This window comes from Drosophila biarmipes, chromosome 2R (assembly GCF_025231255.1).
Source record: "Drosophila biarmipes strain raj3 chromosome 2R, RU_DBia_V1.1, whole genome shotgun sequence".
NCBI lineage: Eukaryota > Metazoa > Arthropoda > Insecta > Diptera > Drosophilidae > Drosophila > Drosophila biarmipes.
In genome coordinates, this window is record NC_066615.1 from 20,773,049 (window position 1) to 20,796,875 (window position 23,827).

The following is a 23,827-nucleotide window of genomic DNA, read 5'->3' on the forward strand; positions in this document are numbered from 1 at the left end:
GCTACTGACACCGGCTGGCGATCTACATCCACCAGTGGAGAGATGTGAATTTCATTCAGCAAAAAGCGAAGATCAGAGCGAAATCAATCAGTCGGCAGGGGCTTGTGCAATCGGCAGGTCTCTGTAGGAAACAAAGGCAATTAGGCTAATTGCGGGCAGAACAATCAAATGATAACACGGCAGAATATCCAGGGATATGAGCCGGAGGAACTCCGGACAGCGCAGTAGAATGGCTTTGGGATATTTTCCAGATTTGTGCTTTTCGATTTCTGTCGAGTTTTCCACGCCGGCAAGGCTAGCGGCAAATTGGCGGCAATTTATTAATTCAAAATGGCCAGCAGGGAAAAAATTCAGAGAGAAACGCAAATCCTATTTGTCAATTTATTTGCCCAAGTATGCGTGCAATCACAACAAACAGCGGAGCAGCAACGAATGTCAATTGCCTAAGCAAAATTGCGCATAATTGACATTTTTCCAATTTGCAGTGTGCGCTTCCCAAGGGGGGAGAGGTCATTGTTAGATAGTTGGACCCCGGCACGAACCCCCGGCTCCCTCGGACCTCGTCACGCCCCGCACTATAAAACTGTCTGCGGCAATGATTTAATTTCCCAAATATTGCCGAACATAAATTCTGGATGGTATTGAGCAGGGGGATCCTAAATCCCGAACTCCGAATCCTCCGAGTCCTGGCCAAGTGTCAAGGGGTATTAAAAGAAGTTGCCGCCGAGGCTGGACCGCACGAAATTCGACTGGTTTATGGTTTGTTTTCGGCCACTCATTAGCCCGTTCTATACCGAAGACCACGTCCCACAGTCCCTACGGTTCCTATGGTGCACAGAGTCCCCTGTCCTCACTCTCGAATGTGTCGCATTGTGCGGCTGCCACAATTATGAGCCCTTTGTTGCTCAATCTGCCGCAACACTTGTTGCATTGTCCTCGCCCGGTGCCTGTGTGTGGGTTCCATAGTTTCCGCCTAAAAGGATTTCACAGCTCATAGATAATCCCATTGCCTAGGAATGGCACTTGGGCCTGGACTCCTTTGTCTGCGCTGCGGCAGACGGAGGCGTTGGCTCCCAGCTTCGGCCTCCCTTCCCCTCTCCACGGGCTCACTTAAAGGTATTTTAGGATCTTTTCAACAGCCTCAGGTCCCAAGGGGATATTCCATATTTATGATTTGTGTCTGGCATTTCAGTGTTTGTTTTCAAAAGGGTAAATATAAGTTATACCCATGAAAGTTTGAAAATGTTTGTATATTCTTACAGTAACATTTAAGAATTTATATCGTTTAATAAAAAATGGCATTACCTATATCTTTTGGCAATTGTAATAGTCCTGGATAAAAGTAAATATGTTGCTGTTATTTTTTGGTATATAATATATACCACATATAAGGGATTAGATTGATTCAAAAATGTATTGCTGTGTGTGTAAAAAACCTATTATAATAATTGGAGTCCGAAAGCAGTTTGATTGATCATAGGTTGTAATGAAATTCACTGATTTTTTAACAAATAAGTACGTATATTAATCCAAGGTTTCTTATAATCCGATAACTAGAATATACAACGATTATTAGCTGATCCATGGAGTACAGTGAGTCTTGAGAGACATGTTTCGATGCTGTTTAAGGCCATCCCATCAAATTCAGTTTTCCGTGCGGAAAGCAAAAGCTTCCAACCAAACTGTACCCGTTGAGACACCTCTTTCCAAAGGCCAGCTGACGAAACACTCCCCACTCGGCACTCTGGGAATTCTAAGGCTGCGTGAGATGTCGCCCCTGACAATGTCATGATGGCGTCTTGAAAACATTGAAACGGAAACGTAGATGGAACACAAATACAATGTCTGACAAGTGGCCCCTTTCCGTTCGGTGGGCCCTGCCCCTGCCACTGCCCCTCCCCACGGTCCGCCGCCCCTGGCATCTCGGCCATATAGCGTGCGTGGCGACGGCGGCGGCGGCGGCGGCAAAAGTGGCCCCTATCATTATGGCTGTCGTCTTAGCCGAAATTGGTCGGAGGAGCAGCAAGCAACAAAGATTTCTCGCTGCGGATGCTCTTCCAGAAGGGGCGCCTCTGGTTCCCTCGCCACCCCATCCCGGATCTCTGATTCCTAGGCCTAAGCATATTTCGGCTGGGAGAGTACATACTCTGCGAGCCTATTTTCCCCCATTTTTCTGTTTTCGGCAGAGGAAAAAATTGATTTACGACTTCCGCTGGCAATGAAAATTCACTTTGGGTTTCGAAAACACTTTTGAGCTACTTCTGTCTTTGGTCCCGAGTCTTGTGGCTTCTGGGTCCGCGCGATCGCCGATTGAGCTCTAGTCGCCGCTCGGGGTGCTCGGTTTTATAGACTCATTTAGGGCGATTATTTAGCAATTTTTTAAGACATTTCTGTCGACGTTTTTTCGCGCATACACGGGCTGGCCGCTCGCCAGTTAGTGGCGAAATTTATGGCTCAGAAAGTGAATCATTTAAGTTAATGACTTTCAAACGTGTTTCACACTCAAGTGCGAGCGGGACGCACCGAGGCGGTCGGGCGAGTGCGAGCGAGACGGCGACGGCCGATGCGATGGCTGATTGACTTGACTCACCGGCCAAGACAAGTAGCCGCCGTGATTGATAATGCGCTGATTGAATTATGGCCATAAGTGTAATTTGGCCAGTGGCGTAGCCAGCCAGAAGTCTGGATAGGCAGGGAGTGGGTTAATCACAAGGGGTTGAATGCAGAAGGGGGGATACAAATAGTCCTTAACTAAAGGTTATGTTGGGGTTATCTTTAGGTAGTAGTTGGCTAACAAGGATTACAGAACTACAATTGTTAATTTAAATATCTTCAATCTCAAACAATAGATAATATCAATAAAATGTCAAGGAGCTTAACCACAATAATAATGAGTAAAGTAGAGGATATGTTAGGGTTATCTTTAGTCAATTTTTGTTTTTAAAGATCTGATCTGAAACCATTAGTTTTAATATTTTTAATCGCCAACGATAGATAATATAAACAATATTTTAATGAACTAAACCCACAAGGAACATCCTAATAATAAGTAAACTAAAGGTTATGTTAGGGTTATCTTTTGCCAACACTTACTTTGATTCATTTTAAAATACCCAAGCAGTCTTGGCCAGTAAATATCATATAGATATATATTAAAGATAATACCAGCAATATAAATATTATGCTTGCAAACAAAATTAATTTGGTGATTTTTATTATAAAGTATAATATATTTTATTGCATTGTGTTGGAGGTAAATATAAATTCAACTTTCTTCATGAAACGATCATTCTTGATGTATATTAAAAAAATATCTCCTATAATATATAGGTCAGATTTTATTATATCAATTGACTTATTAATATATGATATATCAATCGAGGGACTTCTTCCCTAAGATCCCCCTTTTCCACTTCCTTGGCTGCAAGTTACCTCTTGATAGAGACGCCACAATGGATACCTTCCTAGGTCTAGGCCATCTTACGATTTGTTGCTGCCCTTCCACTGAACAACCACGGTTCCCAAATGGAAGTCGGAATTTGTCTGCCCGGCCTGGGGGCGTTTTTGGGGTTTTATTTTTCAGAGTCGAGTCGGGTCTTGTTTTGGGGCCCAGCTCGGCTCGTTTCGTTTTGTGTTTCTGTGTTTTTGGCGGCAAATCAAACCGAGTTTATGAAATTGGCAAATTGGCTTATGGGCAGTCGCGTCGGCAAAACAAAGCGAGTTGATGGACGACCCCGGTCGGAATCGGAGTTGTCCAGTCCAACGCCGAGACCAAGACCGAGTCGCAATCCTACAGATACACGTATCTATGCGTGCCAAAGCGCCAATGGCGTTTTAATTTGAAGTTGGGACCGGCGTTTATGAGCTGCCTGACTGACTGCCGACTGCCGTTGACTTTTATTTATTTAATGTTTCGGCTTTGCCATTTGGTTCTTTATTATTTTATTTGGCTTTTCCTGTGCCAGTGCGGACCTGTTCCTCGTCTACCTGGCAGCGAGAACGGCGAGCGGCTAGCGAGATCGATGCAAAACTGGATTAAGTCCCTTTACGCCCTAATCCCGGGTCCTTCTTGTAATGCCAAAAGGTAGGGAATGGGAATGGAAAGGGGCATCCTGACCCGAGACATGGCGCCAGTCAGTCAATCGAGTAGAGTCGAGTCGAGTCGAGGCCTCCGAAGAGCACTAATAGGATCAGCAATGCTGTCTGAGCCCTGGCGTGAAATCCGCAAATGTTGTTTACCCTGGCCGAAAAAGGGGTTGACCCCTGACCTCTCTCTGCGACGTACACCCACTCAGTGGCCCATAGAAGGTGTCTCACTTTGTTTATTTATTTTGAAGCAGCAACTTTTCGGTTCTGGCTGTCACTTCTCTGGACCAACAGCCGACTGCCAAAAACAGATTCCGCCCGATCGGATGGCTGTGAGTCAACAGAAAAGCGGTAATGGTCTCGAAAAAGTTCGCAGCGATCGATGATGATGGGAAAATCGGGCCAACAATGGGCACCGCCGAGAAAGGGGCACAAAGCCCTCGGCTCTCGGCTCTCGAGGGGCGAATCAAGATATGGCACCATATAGCAAGTACTGATCCGGCCATCATTATGGCTTCGATAGCAATTATCTGCTACCGTTTAATTGTGTGCCCGGCGATTTTGCGGGTCGCTGCTGGCTGATTTTTCACACGCATTCTCGTTCGCCGCTGCCCACCTGGATTCCCCACCCACTCGCCGAAAGAGCGCCACCCCCAGTCCTCGAGGGAACTCTGTGAATGCTGTCATGTGTCTAATGAGTCGCTGGCCCAGTTCGCAACTTGGCCCGAAGTTCGCGTTCTCTTTGTGTAATTCGCACACTTGCATGGGCATTTTGCATTCTCAAGTTTGCATTTCCAATCTTCCCCTTTTCCAGCTACTACGCACTCCGATGGACGGACAGGACAGACGGATGGGCTAGCCAGAAACTTTGTGGGTAATTTGCATACTGAACTTTTAAATCATACTGCCGGAAGTTCGCCTATGACACCTGGGCTTACGTCTGCAATCGCAGGAGGAGCAGCTGTGCCGATGGACACATATATCAGGCAATATAGTGCCGAAAATAGCGACATTCGCAGACACCCCCACACAGAAAAGAAGGGGTATCCTTAAAAATTAATTTGTTATTCGCACAAAGTAATGTTATTGCTTCTATCTTTGTAAATTCTTTTAGATTGAAAAACACACATCCTATCAATTGTCCAAAAGTATCTTCCGATTACCACTTTATTTTGACATGTGTCACATATCTTGGTGTTTCCTCCCTCAACCCGAAAAAAGAGAGAAAAAGGGTAGGAGCGAAAAAGCAAGAAAAATAGAGCAATAAGTTTCAAAATGATTATTACATTTTATCAACTTTAGTATGTGCAAAGAAAATAATCTTAAGTTTAGCACCAATTCGCACAAGTGTTAGATATCTTTGTATCTAATAGATAATATTATACAAGAGCAAGACAGCAATATTCAAAGCTCTCCGAAATGAAAAAGAGAGAAAAAAGCTAGATTTATACTGACTCAAAAAAACTATCATCATATTACCACTACAATTTTGACACGTGTCTCATATGGAAGTTTATTCAAGTGCTTGTAAATCTATCAAATAGATCCGCTTTATACCAGAAGTTAATGCAATGTGTAAATAGTGTGCCGTATCATGCATATTTCCATTTTTATGGGCGCCATAAAAATAGTTTCCAAGTTCCCGAACAAACGAGGCGAGTCATCTCATCGAGTGGACAGACGCGATCGCTTAATTACCTGTGCGAACTTTGCAGTCGCGCCCAAGTAGGCGAGGGTACAGTGGGCACTCGCTGCGGCGGAGGGGCGGGAGCAGGTTGACTGACATTTTCACCTTGTTAATTATGCGCACGGTCATGCAAAAATCGCGTAATGAGTGACGGCCATTGAGAGTTGCATTGTCAGCGGATGATGATAGTTTAATTGCGAGTGGTTCTGGCGAGGATCGGGGGGAGGAGGAGCTAGTCAGTCCTAGCAGAAGTACAACCTGCCCGGCCTCATGCGACCGTACTCCCCGTTCTCGGTGGCCGCCACCTTCATGCCCAGGATGCCATCGCCTTCGAACGTCCTCCGCTCCTCCAGGCCCTGCTCCACATCCTGCGCCGTCACCGCGAACTTCTTGAGCAGGCGCCCCCGGTTGGCGTACTTGAGGAACACCTGATCGCCATACCGCTGCCGGCTCTCCAGGTAGATCTGATCGATCCGCCGGTAGTGGCAGCACTGCATCCGCGGATACCACGAGAAGGTGTCCTCCCAGTGCCGCGAGGTCCTGTCCATGGCGTGGATGAAGGCCAGCTGGTAGCGCAGCTGCTCCGTGGTCACTATGTCCGCCGGCATCCTGTCGAGGAGTGTGGGCTTTTGTTTACTTAACTCGGTGTTCCCAGAGATTGTGGCGTGTTCAGGTTTTTAATCGTTGTGGTCGTGGAGTGGACATCTCTCGAAATGTGTGAAGTTTCTGGCTGGCCCACCTGATTGGCAGCTGAGTCTGGGGATCGGAGGTCCTCCCTAATCGCATTAGCCGCCACTTGACAGGCGACAGGTGCAGTGCAACCAGGTCACTCGGTGATGTGCTGCCAGCCACCTGTGCGAAAAACTGCATTCCGCTCTTGGAATGCTCTTGAACCATCAACCATTTTGTTTAGTCATTAAAAAGAAAACTTACTTTTGAATATTTCCAGTTTGCACACTAATAATAATCCCTTTAGAATCACAACAGGTCCGGTTCTTTTGTGAGCTGTAAGACTTTCCTTCTGGATTTTGAAGTGATATTTCATTAATTAGTGGAACATTTATACAAGATTTGTTGTTACTCCGTTTCATTGCCATAAATATCCGTTTATTTTTTTTAATATTTAACCAAAGGGGATCTCGAAAACAAACAAAAAAGGAAACTTGTATACCCTTGCAGTTATGGGAGTATAAGAAAATATGTAAAAAAAAATGTAAATTAATTCATACTATATTCCAACCGTTTTTGTAAAATGAAATTCGAAAATCAGAACTAATAAATAATATTTTGTTCTTGGGAATAAAAGCAGAACCGGAACGTTAACCGAACTTTTTTTCGATTCAATATTTGGAACCGGTACCCGATTGGTTTTTACCGGTTCGGTTTCCATGATTTTGTAGGAATGGACTGGAGAATAAGAAATTTTGAAAATAAACCACGTACGAATACCTAAACTTTCCTACGATTGCTATGAATATTTTATTCCTTGCTGAGCCGGTTTGGTGTAGACTTGGTACCCAACCAGATTCCCTTTGCTTTCCTGATTTAAAATATAATGCATGGAGGAGTGACAACCAACTAAATGGAAAACTTATAGATTTCTTGGTCTACACATGTATGGTGAGCTCAGGCCTTGGTTAAGTAGACAACGACGTCGGCGCGAACGATTCCCTCAGTTAGCCATGTGGTGTTCATGTAGTACCTGCCATCGGGGATGATTGTCTGGACCAGCGTGTTCACGTGATGCACCGGCAGCTTTTCGACCACGATGTCTTGCTGCGGGCGGAGGAACAGCTGAGCGCTGGCTTGCAGGACTTGGCAGGACTCACTCACGTTGTAGGGACAGGTGTGGTTCATGTTCGAGAAGGGCGCGAAGGTCTGGTAGACCCAGTTGGCCAGCACATGCTTATCGGGGTCCCGGAGGAACTTGCAGGCGTCCACCTTGAAGTCGAAGTTGTACAGGATCCGCCTGTTCTCGCGCATCCTCAACTGAATCTTGGTCTGAAACACGGTCGGAAAAGCGATAGTTGAAAATCCGCCCCGGCTTCATCCTCTTACCACGCAGCTCTCGATGGGTAGCTGGAACAATTTCGTTTTTAGCGAAAGGTACTTGTAGCTGCGATTGACAGACTTTAGGTAGCAATACTCAAAGTCCATGAACTTTCGGTCCCGCACCAGGCAGTGCACATTATTGAACTCCACGTGTCCACGAAGCTGTGGGAATTATTCGTTTTAAGGCTATATTAATATATATATATATATTAATAGCTATATATTAATATATATTTGATTCTTACTGCGATCGGCCCCATGGAAAACAAGAGAAAAATCCGCAAGGTGTCCATTCTGGCTAGCGACTAGAGTGTCTAAAACACGACATATTCAGATAGATAATTACTCGGTCCATTGCCCTTCAACAGTCGGTCAATATCAATCAATCAGTAGAACAATTTTAATGTTTAATGATTATCATAATAAAAATTGAAAACTGTGAATGACATATACACTTTTTTAATAGTTGTAGCTTAAAATTTTAAAAACCAAATTTATCAAAAAATATGTTTAATTAAAAAAAAATATAGTATACCTATTTTAATTTATAGATTTTCATGAACATTTCCGCATTTCTAAAATGGTTCAATAGCAATCATTTAGTTAATATAAATACTACTAATATATAAATACTACTAATACGAAATACAATTATTCTTTAAATAAATGTTAACATTCCATTTTTCAAGCACTTTTGATAATTTAGCAAAGAGTTTGTTCATTTTAAATGGGACGGTTTCAGAACTGAAACACCATACCCCCACTGTACAGATATTTTATGTTCTCTACCGAATTTTATCATAATTCTAAAATCTTAAAACAGTGTCAAATATAATTTTAAAATAAATATTTCTCGATGATTACATTTAAAAGGGTATAAAAGTGTTCTAAAACCCGAAATCAAACTCAAATCCTTAGATCGAATTGGTTTGAGTCATCGGTGAATAGTTAGCCGTGTTTTAAACAGGTTTGAGCTATGGCTAAGCTGTATCAAAGTTATCAACCTCTTCATACTCCTTGCCGATAGTATCGATAGTTTTAGACCCCTTATCGCCTTCTGTTCCATCTCTAATCGAATGTTTACGTTTTTTTGGCGCGCATGATTTCTGCGTCCTTTTGAAACTTGATAAATCCTTGGAAATCAGCCGGTTGAGTTTGTTGAATCAACCGCAGCGCAAATGCCGGAAGAAAATGCGGATCTGGCCGAGATAAGGCGCTTCCTGAAGGAGCGCCTGCAGCGGGACTACACCACCTTGCGGGGCTACGCGGAGGAGCGGGCCAATGTGCGCCAACTGCTGCAGCGCACGGCGGAAATGGGGGAATCCAACTCCTTGCTGCTCATTGGACCACGGGGATCCGGCAAGACCACGGTAGGGATTCAGGACAAAGTTCAAACCACTGTTAGTAACCCAGCTCTTCCCATCCCTCAGCTCATCAACGCCGTGCTGGCGGATCTGCTGGCCAATAAGTCGTTTGTGGAGAACACACTGATCGTGCACCTGGACGGGAACCTGCACACGGACGACCGCGTGGCCCTCAAGTCCATCACCGTGCAGATGCGGCTGGAGAACGCCGCGGATGGCCGGGTCTTCGGCTCCTTCGCCGAGAACCTGGCCTTCCTGCTGCAGTGCCTCAAGGCGGGCGGCAAGCAGTCCAAGAGCGTGGTCTTCATTCTCGAGGAGTTCGACCTGTTCTGCGCCCACCACAACCAGACGCTGCTCTACAATCTCTTCGACGTCTCCCAGTCCGCTCAGGCGCCCATCTGCGTGCTGGGCGTCACCTGCCGTCTGGACGTGATCGAGCTGCTGGAGAAGCGGGTCAAGTCGCGCTTCTCGCATCGTCAGGTATTCTTGTTCCCCAACTCGGAGCGCTTCGATGAGTACGTGAGCCTGTGCGAGGATCTGTTGACTCTGCCAAGCAACAATTCACTTTTGGAGGCCGCAGAACGGGTAGATAATCTACAGAGGATCCGGTCGGAGGTGCTCTGCTTTGCGCTCAACCATTTCGACCCCGGGGACTTTGACTTCCAGCCCAGAACCCGCGAAATGTGGAACAAGCAGGTGACCAAAGTTCTGGCCACTCAACAGGCTAGGCGCACCCTGCAAGCACTCTACGACTTTGACATTAGCGAGGCCTTCCTCAAGAACTTCCTTTTTCGCCTGGTGGCCCAGCTCCGGCCGCAAAGTCCCCACATAACCTCCGAGAAAATGGCTGCCCTGGGGGCACAGTTCGAGGGCGACGACAAGATCGAGCTGCTTTGCGGTCTCTCGGTGCTGGAGCTCTGCCTCATCATCGCCATCAAGCACCACTCGGAAATCTATGATCGCGATCCCTTCAACTTCGAGATCATCTTCGCCCGCTTCTCCAAGTTCGCCAAGGTGTCCAGCACGATGCAGGGCGTGGAGCGGTCCATCGTCCTGAAGGCCTTTGAGCATCTGCGCATTGGGGAGCTGATCATGCCGCTCTCGGGAGGAAGCGGCGGCGGCGTGGGCAAGGTGCAGAAGGAGTTCGAGATGCACAAGTTGGCACTGACCTACAGCCAGATCCAGCAGGCTGTGCAGCGATACCAGGCCCTCCCCACGGAGGTGGCCCAGTGGGCGCAAAGCTCCCTGATCTAGCACTCCCTCAATTCCTTACATTAATTCCTTAATTGTTTTATTTATTTATTGTTTAAAGTTAGGTTGAAGCTGAATTGTTTTTAATATCAGTCTAAAATTAATTGAAATTTTAATTCTTACTATCTTTACATTATTTTTAAGCGAAACGTAATATACAAATGGGAAAATTTCATACATTTTCCTAGTCCGCAGAAATAAGTGAGAGAATACCTTTCCTTCGACTGGCATTTAGGTCAGTTGAGTACATTTTCCTATCTTCGCAGCTCTAAATCGATAATGCTAATTCCTGGAAGCACCCGCATTTCCATAACGTCAAAAATAGGGGTGGATATTTGTATATAAAGGCCATCGATTGCGAAGCAGGAGTCAGGAGAAGCTTGGGCGGCATCAGCATGAGATCCCTAACTGTTCTGGCTGTATCGCTCCTGGTGGCTCTTGTGGCCGTCAGCCAGGGCGATGACAGTCCAGGATTCTTCCTGAAGATCACCAAGAACGTGCCGCGGCTGGGCAAGCGAGGGGAAACCTTTGCCATGAAGAACCTGAAGACCATTCCCCGCATAGGACGCAGTGATCAGGTGAGTCCTTGGAAAAGCTGCGACCAAGAACTGCCTTTAATTTCCACACTTATTGCAGAGCTCTGTGACCCCTCTGTTGGCCTGGCTCTGGGATCTGGATACGAGTCCCAGCAAGCGGCGTCTGCCCAACGGGGAATCCTTGGCCAAGGAGCAGGAGCTCAACGTGGTGCAGCCCGTCAACTCGAATACGCTCCTTGAGCTGCTGGACAACAATGCCATCCCCAGCGAGCAGGTGAAATTCGTCCACTGGAAGGACTTCGATCGCGCCCTTCAGGCCGACGTGGAGCTGTACAGCAAGGTCATCCAACTGGGCCGTCGTCCGGACCAGCACCTCAAGCAGACCCTCAGCTTCGGCAGCTATGTGCCACTCTTTGGCGACGACCAGAACCCGGCCTTCATGATGTACAAAAACAACGAGGATCAGGAACTTTACGGCGGCGGTAACCGCATCGATCGCAACTTTCTGAGGTACAACACCGTGTGAGGTGGAATCTAAGGTATTGGTTTTTATACTCCAAAGGCAGAGACATAGGAAAACTTATTTAACACTTCATGAGCTCATTCTAAATATTTTAAAATATAAATATATCCAGAACCTTAAAGGGGTGAATGCGATTATAAATGTCTACTCTCTAATTAATTCGGAAAAAACTTCTAGTGAAAATTTAAAATTTTCAAGGTTTTAAAAAAAATTGCACAAATTCTTTAGTTTAATATTTATTGATAAAATGATATCTTTTAGGATTTAAAAATCTCTCATATTGATTGGTTTTTGAGTTTTGGAAATCTTTTAAAAGAGAAAGCAAGCAAGTCTTTTCCTATATTACTGTCCTCTATAAGTTTCCAAGTTATATAATATTTCAAGGTTTATTTAATATTTTAATGTAATTTTAGAACCTATAATTCCCACAGGAAAGAACCTGTAGGTACATACACCAAATACCAAATATGGTTCTGTATTCAAGCTTTCTTCCCGTAAGATAAGTTCGAATCATATCTTTCTGAATACAAACAAGTACATAAACTTTGGGAGCACCACAAGCCGATGATGACTGGAGCGGAGCCTGTCATTATCGCCTCCCGGAAGGAATTCAATGGAGCGCATTAACGGCGCATCTTGGACCAGGTCCACGCCACTCCACGCCACTCTTCACTGTAATCTGGCGAGTCAACAACCTAACGGCTTTCGCCCCACTCCGCTCTCCTCTTGGCCCGTGGACTCAGACGCAGTGACTCAATGGAGCGATCTCCGCCTTATCAAATTTATGGGCCCTCTGATGTTAGGAATTTCCAGCGGTCGCACTCTTCTGCTCCCTTTTACCCACTTTTACCGGTTAATTGAATTAAGCGATCTGCCCGCGAATTGAATACCCAAACAGGATCATGGCGCCGTGGCACTTTGGAATTTGATGTTTATATTTTGTTTAATTAGCGGGCGGCTGTTAAGTATGCGAACGGGCGATGTTGACCAGAATTCGCAAAGCTTCAGTAATCCCCGCGGCCCATAAACAATCCTGAGTTACAAGCCGGGCTCGAAAACTTCGTGCTCCAACAAACACAGCTCAGACGCGATGACGACGCAAACTTGACTTTGAAATTTTTGCAATGCCTCGCCGATGCTCGCCTCGTTTGTGGTTGTTATTGTTTTCGGCCTTTTCGATTGTTTACTTCGTTTTTCAATTTCTATTTCCAGTGCGAGTGTAGAACAAGTTTGCTGGCACGGGCCAGCGTCTTGACTTGGAAAACTGCCAGAGGGGTAGGATACCCATATATATGTTTAGTATATAGATAGATTCTATAGCTAAAATAATCCTTATACTCAATATGTATTTATAGATTTTCTATATCTACTTATATAGATACATTCTATTCTTTAGCTAAAATAATTTCTTATCCTCAATATATATTTATAGACTTTCTATATCTACCTGTAAAATTAAACATTTCTTACCCTGATTCTTCTGGCTTGAGGACCACGGTAATATCCGGCTCGCAGGACCAAATGTTTCTTTGGTAAAATAAACCCTCTCCCACGCTTGGTTCCAAAATTATTTCTTGTGCTAGGGGTTCCCCAACAATAGGGGCTCTATATTTCGATAAAAGAAAATATTTTAAGCAAGGGAAGTCTTGGTCTTCGTTGACGTACTTAAGTGGACATCCCCCTCCCGCTTTCTTCAGCTTAGAGGCTACGTGAAAGCCCATTCTTCCGAGTGTCCGATTCTCCGACGCCCCTGCTCTCGCTCCCACTCCCACTCCCTCTCCGGCTTTCGCTCACCGGCGGCGCTTTCGCTCTCCGCGCGCCCAAGCTGCGCTCAGAGCTTAAATACGTGTGCCGAGCCAGCGGCGTCGGAAGACGACTCACAGACTTCGCCGCGATCGGTTGTTTTGGCTCCACAGCATACCCTGCCCAGTTCGCTCTGCTTCCGTTTCGCTTGGAATTCGCCGTTTTCGTGATCGACTCGTAGGCGCCTCCTCCCCGGCCCGGCCTTACCCCCGATCTTGCCCAGAAATCGATGTGTGAAACAAGCTTTTGCGACGCACCACACACGTACGCCCAAAAACAGCGATAAAACAAATTGGCCACGCTCGTTGTTTGGCTTAACTCAATTAAGTGCGTCGGACAGACGAAGAAAGCCCCTTGGCTAGCCCCGAGAGCCAATAAAGCCCAGTGATAGATAATCCATCAAGCGGTTTATAGGGCCTTAAAAAAGAAAGTCGCCGCACAAAGGTTACACAACCCAGGCAAGGCGTGCAATTGACCCACGAAGCACGGATCACGGCTCACGGATCCCCCGGTCCCAACCAACTAGTGTGGAGTACGCAACGGAGAAACAGCGGCTGAAATGAGTGCGGCGAAAGTGATCTTGGCCTGCTGCCTGCTGGGCGCCTTCCACATGCAAATCAGCTCGTCATCGGCCATTCCCATCTGGGAGTTTCTGACCCGCAACGAGAAGGTAAGAGAAAACGAAAAAGTCGAAGAAAATCGAAGAAAATAGAAACAAATCGAAAAAATCGATAGGTTCGAGCAGTGCGCACATTGCGCATGCGCACCGTGCGCCAGCCGCAGATTGCGCATACGCCCCGTTTACTCCACTTACAAACGGCACTTGTCCTTGGCATTGCGCATCTGTCGGATCCGTCGAATCTAGCGCAGTGCTGAATACTTGATCAGCCCAGCACTGGCGTTATTAATAACGATATTGATATGGATATGCTGACGCAGATGCCGATGCCGATGTTGTGATAACTTCAATGAGTTCGCATATTAACGGCGCTTTGCCGCTTCTGTTTTTGCGGGTTTCACTCCGCAGCTGGGGCACTAAAAGAAACAAAGGAACGGAGCCAAAGATGAATATGAATGGTTGACAAGACCGGGTCCATTGTCGGCGAGCGGTATGCGCTGGTTAATTTGCATAGCTGTACCGCGCTCGGCATCGTAACCAACACGGCACCATAAATACTCGAGCTGAAGAAGAACGGTCCTTGGCATAAATAGCCGCCTGGCGGAGTGCGATCTTGACATTGGGCCTTATCAGAGTCTGGCGAGGATTACGCTGTATGGCCGCGTAGTCTGGCCTGGGAAGACCGGTCTAGCGGACCGGCTGCCACTTGATTTCGAGAGCGTTCGCGGAGCGTCTCATAAGCGTTGCCAAAAAGCATCTGCAATCTGGTTTCACAACCGATCGGGCGAAAAGGTTAGGCTAGCGGGGGTTGGTTCACTCCGATCTATGGGTGATATGCCATATACTGGCTGACTCAGTCAAGCGCGCTGCAAACATCAATTTCCATTTATGAGAAACAACAGTTTCAATTTACATTCGCAAGTGCTGTGAACTGCCAGCAAAACCGAGCAAAAAACTAAAAGCTTTTCACTTTTCTGCACAAATGTTTGTGCAACAGAGCGTGACAACGTTGCGGCAATTTTCTCCGCATTTTGTGGGGATTTGGTGTTTTTTGGTTAATGAACTCCCTCTGTTTTGCCTCTTGCCCGCTTATTAATTAGCCGACGGACTTTAATTTATCTATAGCAATTTGCCAGTCATTAGATCTTTTTGCTCTGCGCTGGCAGCGCATCCATCTGAGCACGCGAACTGCGCCTCAAAAGCCCGCAGCTCGGGGAGAACAATGTGGCCCGAAGCCGATCCCACCCAGCCACGGGTGATTGAAAGCCGCATCCGGCAGGCCACACGAGAAAATAATTTCTAAAAAGGCAAAAGGCAATTAGCTGCCGAAAAGCAGCAACGCAATTCGCTACTCGGACATTTGCAATTAATGTAAATTTCTAACGATCACTTATTTATAGAAGATGCCTCAGCTTCCTGCTCCGAGCCGATTTTGCCGCTTTCGATTTTCGATTGCAAAAATAAACAACGGCCCGTCGTTTTTGTGGCCCTTATGTTTTTATGGGTGCAAACGCGTTTGGCCGGTTTGCGGTTCGAACTCCAATAAATAAGTTATGTTCGCATTACCTTTTTGTGTTTACGTAAAATACGCTGGGACGTATCTGTAGCCTGGCACAGGGCTGCTGAGGGGGCAATGGAGCCCGCATCGGCGCCCTTCTTCCCAGGCGATGCCCAATGGAAGCGGCTTTTTATTTGTATGTTATGAAATGTTTCGTTTTCGTGGCTGCATTGTGGATTTCTTTGCTGGCCACTGCCATGTTTCACAATGTAACCTGCGCATATCAACAGGTTATTGAACCGCCGATCCGCTGGGGATGGCATGTGGAGGGGGTATCTGGTTGGAGGGCAGGGGTACGACGGAGTTACGGTGGTTCGGGAAGCGTCTTCTGGCCCCTCTTTCTTAGAGGTTTCTCATTGATTACGCGGAATCTCCACAGGGAAGTGTAAGATCGTATCGCAGGCCGTTTGGGGCCAAGATCAGTCTGTCCATGGGCCAGACTTTCCAGGCAGCTCACTCCCTCAGCTGGAAGGCTAATGCATTGCAACCTGTCCCCGCCGAACTCGCATCTACCTATATGTATATTATATAAGCGATTAAGTACGTGACTTTGACAGCTCCCGCAAAGGCTTTTTCTGAATTTTTTGCCGCTCAGCCATAAATAATTCAGATATGTGATATATATTTTTTGGAATTTTCAATTCTGACACGGGCTAATTGTTTAATTGTGCCAGGGCCTGGACCATAAAATCCGACCACCGAGATAGGGATCGGCTGACGTAAGCGCAAACAGTGGGTTTCATAACTGTAGGGCTGGCCCGGCGGCGAAGCAATAGAACCAAAACAAGCGTACGAATTGGCTTCGCTTTGTCAAACTAATCGCTTGCCACGAAAATATTTAAGTAAAGGCACATACAGCGCCGAGGGGGTGGCTGGCGATGGTATCAATTGCATTTCGCAGTTTGCACACGTTTGAGCGGCCCGGCCGAGTGGGTAGCGGTAATTGGTAATGGAAATGTGAGCCAACTCCCCAACTTTGGCCCCTCCGAGTCCGCCGATCCGACGGATGCATTATGCAAACGGCATACGGCGTGGAATTGTAAAACCCCAAGTCGAGCCAATGCAAATGAAGCTCTTGGCTGGATTTTCGAGCTCATAAGCAGATCAAGGGTGTTCACTTCTTGGGGGAGGGTCTGGCCCCATAATGTGGCCCAGTTTCTGGCACACACAACTTTCTTTCCTCACTTGTTCACCTGTCTGGTGGCAGATCGTGCGAGCTGCCGGATTCGGAATTTCTGGGGAGTTTCTGGTCTTCATTAGCACCAGATTAGCATCGCAGCAGACGTCACCCGCGATCAGAGAAACTCCAATCTGCCATAGATGTGTCACCTCCGTAGAACATTCGACGCTAATTAAAAGTCCATCCAACGCTCCGCTGGCCACGGAGAATAGACAATGAGCCGCTGCCGCTCTGGCCGCTGAACCGTAAACCCATACCCATCCGAACTGGGGCACATACCAGATACTTGGATACCCAGATACCCAGATACCTTATACCAGACCATCAGGCCCGCGCCCTGGGAGGCAGTTGCTCAAGCGCCGGGCCGCGCTGTCGAAATGCATTTCGTTTGTGCAACGAAAGTGCAATCATCTCCCCGCTGACACACACGCACCTTGCGAAATGCACCCACTAAGAGCTACCTGGTGGCTCCACCTCTGCCCTCTGCTTACCCACGGCTCCATGTCTCTTCGACAGAGCGAACAGCCATGGCTTCAAACTTTCTTCTTGGTAAAAAAGTTGGCTAGTAATCAAGTTCCGAAGGTCTTAAAACCCAAGTTCCAAAAACGAACTTACCTTTTACGTGGTTCTGTCCTTTTATAAGAGGTCAGTCACTTTTTGAAACCTATAAGAAAATCTTAAAAGTCTTTACCTAGCCTGTTTTTATATTTAATAGTTTGCCTTAGCATGATGGTGCTTTTAAGCAGTTCCCAACTATAAAGAATGATCGATTGGGAAACCAATTTATTTTCGAGAAGAACCACTACCATTTTTGGTTACCGCGCTAAAGTGGGTTAACTATGAGTCATGCTCTTGAAAGCTTTCGCTTAGGAAGACCCAATGATTACCTCATTTGGGATATACTATTCACTTTTAGATCACGCATGATGCTGATTATAACAACCTATTTTCTTCCGTGCAGATGTCCCACCTGTACTCCACCTTCGCCCAGCTGGTTAGCGTGCACTGCAAGTCGACCGCCGCCGTCGGGGGTCTCCCGGTGAACCAGTGCAAGCACAATCTGCTCGGCCACGGATCCGCCAGGCTGCAGACGCTCTCCGACGCCCAACTGGAGGCACTCGACCCGTATCAGCGCGAAGCCAACGAGCTGAGTAAGTTCCCCCTCCATCTATCTATGCATCTGCGTGGGAGATCGATCGATTTCCGCGTCAGAGCTTCCGCAGTCGCAACGTGCTGGACGTGAGGTCTCTAACTAGATCGCGATCTGCTCTTCTCTTCCGCAGTCTGGTCGTCGTTGGCTCCCAGCGGAGCCAGCCTGGTGACCACACGGCAGCCGCTCCAGCAGCCCTTGCCCACACCGCCCGCCTCCTCGCTGATCATCCTGACGCGCCAGCAGCTGCCCCACGCGTTAGCCAACTCGAATGCCGGCTCCAACCCCATCTTTGAGAGCGGCGAGCAGAAGCACAAGTACGCCATGGACATGGACATGGCCTACGGCTATCCATCCGGACAGCAGTCCAGCAGTGAGCTTCCCGTGGCCGCCGCTCTGACGGCGGAGCCGCCCAAGAGCTTCCTCACCGGACCCCTGGTGATCCGGGTGCGTCCCGATGGCTCTCCCGTGGAGGAGGACAAGCGGATGCCGCTGCCCCGCGACGAGGACCTGCCCTTCTTCCGCCTGGGCCTGGCCGCCGCCCAGCCCAACAGGCATCGCAAGATCGCCACCATCAGCGCCCTGAAGCAGCAGCACTTCGCCTCCGTCCTGCAGCGCGACCTCCAGCCACCGCTTCAGGTGCAGAGGCGTCTGTTCCGCCAGCAGCAGGCGTAAGATCGTGGCCAGAGGATCCCCACACCTAGCCCTAAGTCCCTGTGTGAGCGAGAGAGGAGTGAATGTGACGGAGGAGCAGGTGGGCGACCAGCCTGCATCTCCGAGTGAGCGAGTGAGCCTTCTAGTTGTAGCCGTTTGAGGAGTTTTCTTGAATGCACTTTGAGCTTTAATGGAATTTCGTATCGTATTCGTTTAAGTTTTCTTTAATTGTATTTATTCGCGTGCATTAGCCGTAAGATCAAATAGAGATTCTTGAGTAATAAACCGCATGATGATTATCGTTGTTACGAACATATTAATTCTTAAGTGTGGCGATGGGAATGGGATTTGGAATGGGGATCTCTGCACAAAGCCAGGAACCTGTTGGTTATGGTAATAACGAAAGTCGCATCTCGGCCAGCCACCAGTTCCTTGTCGCAGCCTCACTCACATCCATATTTAACACGCGAAAGCCTTATTAACCCACATCCACCGCGTTAAAACCGAACAATGGAAGTACTGAATCCGGTTTGGCGGGTTCAGAACGCCCCGACCATTAGAATTTGCGAATTTTGGCAATTACAAGTCGGTGTAATTTCGCTGGCAACTGGTTTGTCCGGCCTTTCAGGACGGGCCCATCAATCTTGGCCCGTGCAACAAAAGGAAGATCAATTGGGATGCACGTCACTGGGTTTGCGAGAACGATGCGGGGATTTTCCGCAGGCCCCTTGCAATTAATGCACCTCAAATGGCACGAGTTTAAGGCGTGGACTTTGTTTAATTTGAAAGTGTGATTTTAAATTTCGATAGACGAGTCCGCTTTAAGTCGATAGCAAAACGATGATTTCTCAAAGTGGCCTAGGTTTGACTTTTTTCTGGGCCGCATGCGGTCACACTATCGAGCATCTGTTCCGTTACTGTTTTCTGTCTTCAATTTCAATTTCAAATATTATGTACGCCTCCTTTTAGATTTATGTTACAGCTGAATTAAGAAGGACACTTTAAGTTACAATAATAAAAGTCGCAAAAACAATGCAATCGCTGATTAAAATGGCTGAATAAATGCATACGAATTCCCGGTTAATCGAGGGCCGTAGAAAAGAATATTGCCAAGAGCCTACAGTAAGCTCTTTTTTGACGCACAGACGGTCACACTGGCAAACAGCTGTTCTTACAGCAACAAATAAAAATAGCAAAGCGTAAATATTATTCTGCGGAAAATTGTTATTTCCCCCGAATTGCTGAAAAAGCAAAGAGCGATAAGGTGAGGAAAAGATTACATATATAATGTACTTGTAAAACTATGTGACGCGGAAAGGTAATTCCCGATTGCACATGATTCATTGCCCCTATTGCTCATACACTATTTACTTTTTAATCAATGCATTTGTGTGTGTGCTTTCAGATATACACTTTCGATCCGAAAAAAAACATCTGGCCTTTCGATTCTACGCTGCGGAGTTTATCGATTTGTCGCGCACGCCACTGTCGGGTCAAAAAGGGGGATTCCCAGGTAAACTGTGACCGCTGATCTCTGTTCGGCGATGATCAAAACCAGTCAGTGCTACGGCGGCGACAGTGGCGCCATGTCGGAGGAAGAGTCGTTCGTCATCCTGGGCAGCTCGCCGTACTCCTCGCTGCTGCCCGACGGCGGCTCCCTGCTCATTGACGGTCTGAACGATGATGTAGAAGAGGTGCAGGAGGTCAAGGCACCGGAACCCACTGCATCGACGATCCCTCAGCAATCTGTAGCAGTGGCCAGTGCTGCGAGCAGCATGACTGCCTCGCAGTTGCAGCCCAAGTCGCTGGACTCCGGGTCATCGCAGCACCAGTCCTTGGCGGCCAGCTTCATCATGGGAGAAGTAGCTTCCGATGTCCTAAAGGTTGGAGTGTGATTACTCCCTGCTAGCTTCTAACCCAAATACTCGAATCCTCCCAACAGAACAGTGTTTACTCGCAGTTTCCCAGCCTCTGCTCGCTGCAAGCTTCCGCCGAGGATGTGGTCAAGCTGCAGAACATGATTGCGGAATACGCTACTCTAAAAAGTGAGTTTAATTCAAGTCCTACAGGCTCCAGCAGCGATAACCCCTCGTTATTTCGCAGGCACTCTTGACAAACTGAACCACACCATGCTGAACTACCACAAGTTGACGCAGCAATGGCGCCAGGAGGCCGCCGACCGGGAGCAGCATTACAAGGATCAGCTGCAGGAGTGCCAGGCGCAGGTCGATCAGCTTCGCGATGAGAACCAGAAGTTGAAGGCGGACCTGGAGACAAAGATGGAGCAGATCGAGGTGGTGCAGGACTTCAGTAAGAGGGAACAGGACGAGTTGCGGCAGAGCATCTCCGAGAAGAAGTCTCTGATCGACAACATGCGGGTGGAGATCGATAAGCTGCAGCAGCTGAAGATGGTACGTATGTGTGTCGCCCAGTGGCCCCTGGCACAAGCGATAGGGCAGAGCCCCGGACAGGCCTGAATTCAAAAGCACACACCACTATCTACACTTTGAACTGCGCAGTATCTTCAATGTATGAAATAACCAGCGGCGGGGCTCCCCTGCCTTTATCTTCTTCATATTGCAGCACTCGTTCGAGTTCGTACCTGAGGACGGAGACAAAACTGATCCTGATCCAAGCAAGGCTTTGCACTATGTCCAAAGGGACGAGCACGATCGTCAAGTGAGGGAATTGCAGCGCCAGCTGTCTAAACTGCTGGCGGAGAACCTCGAGATCAATGACATGGTTTGTGCTTGCATTGCCTGTATGGTTGCCCGACCTCTCATTCTTCTACCACTTGCAGAAAAAGACCTATATCGAGGAGATCGACTGCCTGAAGGTTAACTATACCAGTGCCCAGGAGCTGATGGACAAAATGCAGCGGGACATCAACGAGCTGAAGGCCAAGGACGTCCAGAAACAGGAGGTGATCGAACATCTGCAGACCCAGAACGACATATACCGCAGGGACTTCGAAATGGAGCGGGCAGATCGCGAAAAGAACGCCGGTGAGAAAGAGCAGTACCTTTTGGACTTAAGGGCACTACAGAGGAGAAACCAGGAGCTAATCGAAGCGCTGGCCGAGTCCCACAAGGCCAACAAATCGGCCACGGCCACGCCGTCCTCTTCTTTGAGTTCGAGCAGGAGCAGTCTGCGGGAGGATCAGAGACCAGTAAGGGTACACGCTTCTACCAGACTTTGTAAATTCGATTACTCATTTCTTTTCCTGTAGGTTCTCGATCCAACTGGCGCCGCCACCCGGACTACGGACACCGTCCTGCGCTGTCCCATCTGCTCAAAGTCCTTCAACGCCTTGAGCGTGCTGCAGAGCCACGTTAACGATTGTTTGGACAGAAATTAACCACAATTACTAACCATTAATCTATTTTTGTAGACTATTATGTTTAAGCTTAATGATTGGCCAACCGGCCAATTGCACATTATATAAAAAAAACAAATTACTAATTACAGTTGCGTTACCAATGGAAACTCCCCTCAGAGTTTGCTTCGAATGGGGGGCATTTCCAGGGACCAGACGCGGTGCACATCGGAACTGGCCACCAGGTTGCTGAGCACATTTACGTCTGCAAAGAACGGGAATCAGCTTAGGTACTTTGTTATCTCGCTCTGCTTACCATTTGTGCGTGCAAACTGCTGCAACGTGTTGCGGATGTCACAAATTGGAATGGCTGTGTTGATATTTGGGTAGACGATGTCGTCCAACTTGATGTTGGACACACACACGCCCAGGATGCAGCCGCTCTGGTCGAACATGGGGCCGCCACTTTGGCCAGCCTGCACACTGCCGTCGGACATGATGGCCCCCGTGTCGCACTTGATGATCCTGCCTTGAAAAATCGAGGGATTGAAGTCGTGCTTGTAGCTGAAGTTCACGTAGTAGGGGAACCCGGCGTTGTACACCATCTGGCCAAGAGTGGCCGGACTCCTGGCCAGTCGCACGCAATAGCGCTCAGGTACATCTTGCGGGGCTGTGAGGAGGGCCAAGTCGAAGGGTCGCTCGTTGTCCGGGTTGCACCATATCACCTCCGACTGGAACTCGCGATCGGCAGCGCGGCAATTGACCGTCTCGTTGCTCTGAGTAAAAGGGGGCATTTAATACATGCACCAAGGCTGTGATAAAGCCATAATTACCTGCCCCACCACATGCGCGCAGGTGAGAATGAAGCGCTTGTTGTGAACTCGTATAAAGGTGCCAGTGCCTTGTTGACCCGCCGACTCAACGACCACAATTGTGCGCTCCCCTGGGAAGTAATTGCATGGTTACTAATGACTGATTACAAAGCATGATTAGTCGTTTCCTACAGGCAAAGTTCGAGGGCTCGCGAGTCAGCTGGAGTATCGTAGTGGACATGCCCAGCTGCTCCATTAAGCTGCGCAGGAGGTAGCCAAAGTTCGCGGCCAGGGTCAGGTTGACGTTCTCCTGCTGCCGTTGGAACGAGGTGCAGATCACAATGCCGATGAGCCGCCTGAAAGGGATAGACTTCCATGACTCTGGACTAGTTTCAAGTGCCATATCCACCTACAGTTTGCTGTTGAACACGGCGGAACCCTCGCAGCCCAGTGGCAGGGCGTTGGAGATGGCGAACAGGCAGCCACTGCGACCCATCACATTGGACACCTTGCCAATGCTGATCGTCTTGTAGAAGTTCTCCAGGCCGAAGGGCGAGCACATGACCAGCACGTCGTCCAGCGTTTGCATCGGTTGCAGGTGTCGCAGGTAGTTGCCGATGTGCGCCAGGAAGCGTTTGAAGGACTCCTCTTTGTCGGGCTTTCGCAGGCCCAGCACCACAAAGCTGGAGCGGAGCACTTCGCTTTCATCACCGGAGTCAGCGGTAAGCAGAATATGGTGCAGGTTGCGGGACACCTCGGCCGCGCAGAACACGTACAGCGGATGGGCCGTGAAGCGGGACAGGATGTGGGTTTGCCTTGATCCGGAGGCGGCGTTCTGCTTTGGCTTTCGTTGCTGCGGATCGAAGGTGGCCACGAAGTTGAGCGACCGGATGCGCGCGCCCTGCTCCTCATCGTTCTGGACATTTAGCAGTTGACCCCGCTGCAGTCTGTCGATAATGTCTTTGTTCTCGGCGCCTTTGTCCCCGTCCAAAACCAAGTGGGCCTGCAGAATGCTCCCCGAGCTGAGGATCACCTCGTTGTTGATTATGATCGCCGACTGCTTCGTGGCCGGCGGACTGGTGACCTCGAGCAGGGCGTGGCGTATCTTCAGCAGCATTATCTCAGGCTCGACTAGGATTAGGCGCGCGTCATACCAGACTGCGTTTTGGCTCCAAAGATTGCCTTTGTTTATGCTCCGGACTTGCCATTCGCCTTGGGATCAGCTGTTTGCAGACC

At 48.1% G+C, this 23,827-nt stretch overlaps 7 protein-coding genes across 9 annotated transcripts; 4 read left to right on the forward strand and 3 right to left on the reverse strand.

The window, feature by feature from the left end:
* Positions 1-5,573: 5,573 nt before the first annotated feature.
* Positions 5,574-6,506, reverse strand: LOC108022332 (uncharacterized). The gene has a single exon (XM_017091195.3). It carries the CDS (start codon positions 6,379-6,381, stop codon positions 6,016-6,018), a length of 366 nt encoding a protein of 121 aa, XP_016946684.1. The 5' UTR covers positions 6,382-6,506; the 3' UTR covers positions 5,574-6,015.
* Positions 6,507-7,399: 893 nt separating this feature from the next.
* Positions 7,400-8,085, reverse strand: LOC108022107 (uncharacterized). The gene is made up of 4 exons (XM_017090950.1): positions 8,071-8,085; positions 7,832-7,987; positions 7,607-7,774; positions 7,400-7,549 (listed from the first exon to the last, which is right to left on the reverse strand). Exons 1-4 carry the CDS (start codon positions 8,083-8,085, stop codon positions 7,400-7,402), a joined length of 489 nt encoding a protein of 162 aa, XP_016946439.1.
* An 812-nt stretch (positions 8,086-8,897) lies between these two features.
* LOC108023121 (origin recognition complex subunit 4) lies at positions 8,898-10,641 on the forward strand. The gene is made up of 2 exons (XM_017092389.3): positions 8,898-9,195; positions 9,256-10,641. The coding sequence occupies exons 1-2, from the start codon at positions 9,004-9,006 to the stop codon at positions 10,441-10,443; spliced, it is 1,380 nt and encodes a 459-aa protein (XP_016947878.1). The 5' UTR covers positions 8,898-9,003; the 3' UTR covers positions 10,444-10,641.
* Positions 10,642-10,737: 96 nt separating this feature from the next.
* On the forward strand, positions 10,738-11,640 carry LOC108023122 (uncharacterized). Its single transcript, XM_017092390.2, has 2 exons — positions 10,738-11,018; positions 11,077-11,640. The coding sequence occupies exons 1-2, from the start codon at positions 10,836-10,838 to the stop codon at positions 11,500-11,502; spliced, it is 609 nt and encodes a 202-aa protein (XP_016947879.1). The 5' UTR covers positions 10,738-10,835; the 3' UTR covers positions 11,503-11,640.
* Positions 11,641-13,375: 1,735 nt separating this feature from the next.
* Positions 13,376-18,783, forward strand: LOC108023055 (rhythmically expressed gene 5 protein). Of its 2 annotated transcripts, none has more exons than XM_017092302.3 (3): positions 13,376-13,972; positions 17,621-17,810; positions 17,943-18,783. In XM_017092302.3, exons 1-3 carry the CDS (start codon positions 13,862-13,864, stop codon positions 18,482-18,484), a joined length of 843 nt encoding a protein of 280 aa, XP_016947791.1. In that variant the 5' UTR covers positions 13,376-13,861; the 3' UTR covers positions 18,485-18,783. The 2 variants fall into 2 exon arrangements, with proteins under 2 accessions (XP_016947791.1, XP_043947546.1); XM_044091611.2 differs by lacking the exon at positions 13,376-13,972 and adding an exon at positions 16,676-17,304.
* An 810-nt stretch (positions 18,784-19,593) lies between these two features.
* On the forward strand, positions 19,594-21,925 carry LOC108022981 (NF-kappa-B essential modulator). Of its 2 annotated transcripts, none has more exons than XM_017092206.3 (7): positions 19,594-19,727; positions 19,869-20,346; positions 20,406-20,508; positions 20,567-20,874; positions 21,047-21,205; positions 21,264-21,638; positions 21,693-21,925. In XM_017092206.3, exons 2-7 carry the CDS (start codon positions 20,008-20,010, stop codon positions 21,819-21,821), a joined length of 1,413 nt encoding a protein of 470 aa, XP_016947695.1. In that variant the 5' UTR covers positions 19,594-19,727; positions 19,869-20,007; the 3' UTR covers positions 21,822-21,925. The 2 variants fall into 2 exon arrangements, with proteins under 2 accessions (XP_016947695.1, XP_016947696.1); XM_017092207.3 differs by having other exon boundaries at positions 21,264-21,632.
* LOC108022980 (uncharacterized) lies at positions 21,828-23,826 on the reverse strand. Its single transcript, XM_017092205.3, has 5 exons — positions 23,005-23,826; positions 22,784-22,947; positions 22,613-22,722; positions 22,096-22,555; positions 21,828-22,044 (listed from the first exon to the last, which is right to left on the reverse strand). Exons 1-5 carry the CDS (start codon positions 23,706-23,708, stop codon positions 21,956-21,958), a joined length of 1,527 nt encoding a protein of 508 aa, XP_016947694.1. The 5' UTR covers positions 23,709-23,826; the 3' UTR covers positions 21,828-21,955.
* Between the last annotated feature and the right edge of the window lies 1 nt (position 23,827).

Bases quoted from the DNA above. Each gene is read 5' to 3' on its own strand.
- LOC108023122 (XM_017092390.2), top strand. From the start codon at position 10,836: ATGAGATCCCTAACTGTTCTGGCTGTATCGCTCCTGGTGGCTCTTGTG. The intron at 11,019-11,076 runs GTGAGTCCTTGG...CACTTATTGCAG, and splicing joins GCATAGGACGCAGTGATCAG to AGCTCTGTGACCCCTCTGTT.
- LOC108022107 (XM_017090950.1), bottom strand. The intron at 7,775-7,831 runs GTAAGAGGATGA...ACCGTGTTTCAG, and splicing joins TACCCATCGAGAGCTGCGTG to ACCAAGATTCAGTTGAGGAT. The intron at 7,550-7,606 runs GTGAGTGAGTCC...CTCCGCCCGCAG, and splicing joins ACCACACCTGTCCCTACAAC to CAAGACATCGTGGTCGAAAA.
- LOC108022980 (XM_017092205.3), bottom strand. From the start codon at position 23,708: ATGCTGCTGAAGATACGCCACGCCCTGCTCGAGGTCACCAGTCCGCCG. The intron at 22,723-22,783 runs GTAGGAAACGAC...ATTACTTCCCAG, and splicing joins CGAGCCCTCGAACTTTGCCT to GGGAGCGCACAATTGTGGTC. The intron at 22,045-22,095 runs GTAAGCAGAGCG...CGTTCTTTGCAG, and splicing joins GCAGTTTGCACGCACAAATG to ACGTAAATGTGCTCAGCAAC.
- LOC108023055 (XM_017092302.3), top strand. From the start codon at position 13,862: ATGAGTGCGGCGAAAGTGATCTTGGCCTGCTGCCTGCTGGGCGCCTTC. The intron at 13,973-17,620 runs GTAAGAGAAAAC...TCTTCCGTGCAG, and splicing joins TTCTGACCCGCAACGAGAAG to ATGTCCCACCTGTACTCCAC. The intron at 17,811-17,942 runs GTAAGTTCCCCC...TCTCTTCCGCAG, and splicing joins GCGCGAAGCCAACGAGCTGA to TCTGGTCGTCGTTGGCTCCC.
- LOC108022332 (XM_017091195.3), bottom strand. From the start codon at position 6,381: ATGCCGGCGGACATAGTGACCACGGAGCAGCTGCGCTACCAGCTGGCC.
- LOC108022981 (XM_017092206.3), top strand. From the start codon at position 20,008: ATGATCAAAACCAGTCAGTGCTACGGCGGCGACAGTGGCGCCATGTCG. The intron at 20,509-20,566 runs GTGAGTTTAATT...GTTATTTCGCAG, and splicing joins GGAATACGCTACTCTAAAAA to GCACTCTTGACAAACTGAAC. The intron at 20,875-21,046 runs GTACGTATGTGT...TTCATATTGCAG, and splicing joins AGCTGCAGCAGCTGAAGATG to CACTCGTTCGAGTTCGTACC.
- LOC108023121 (XM_017092389.3), top strand. From the start codon at position 9,004: ATGCCGGAAGAAAATGCGGATCTGGCCGAGATAAGGCGCTTCCTGAAG. The intron at 9,196-9,255 runs GTAGGGATTCAG...CCCATCCCTCAG, and splicing joins GGGGATCCGGCAAGACCACG to CTCATCAACGCCGTGCTGGC.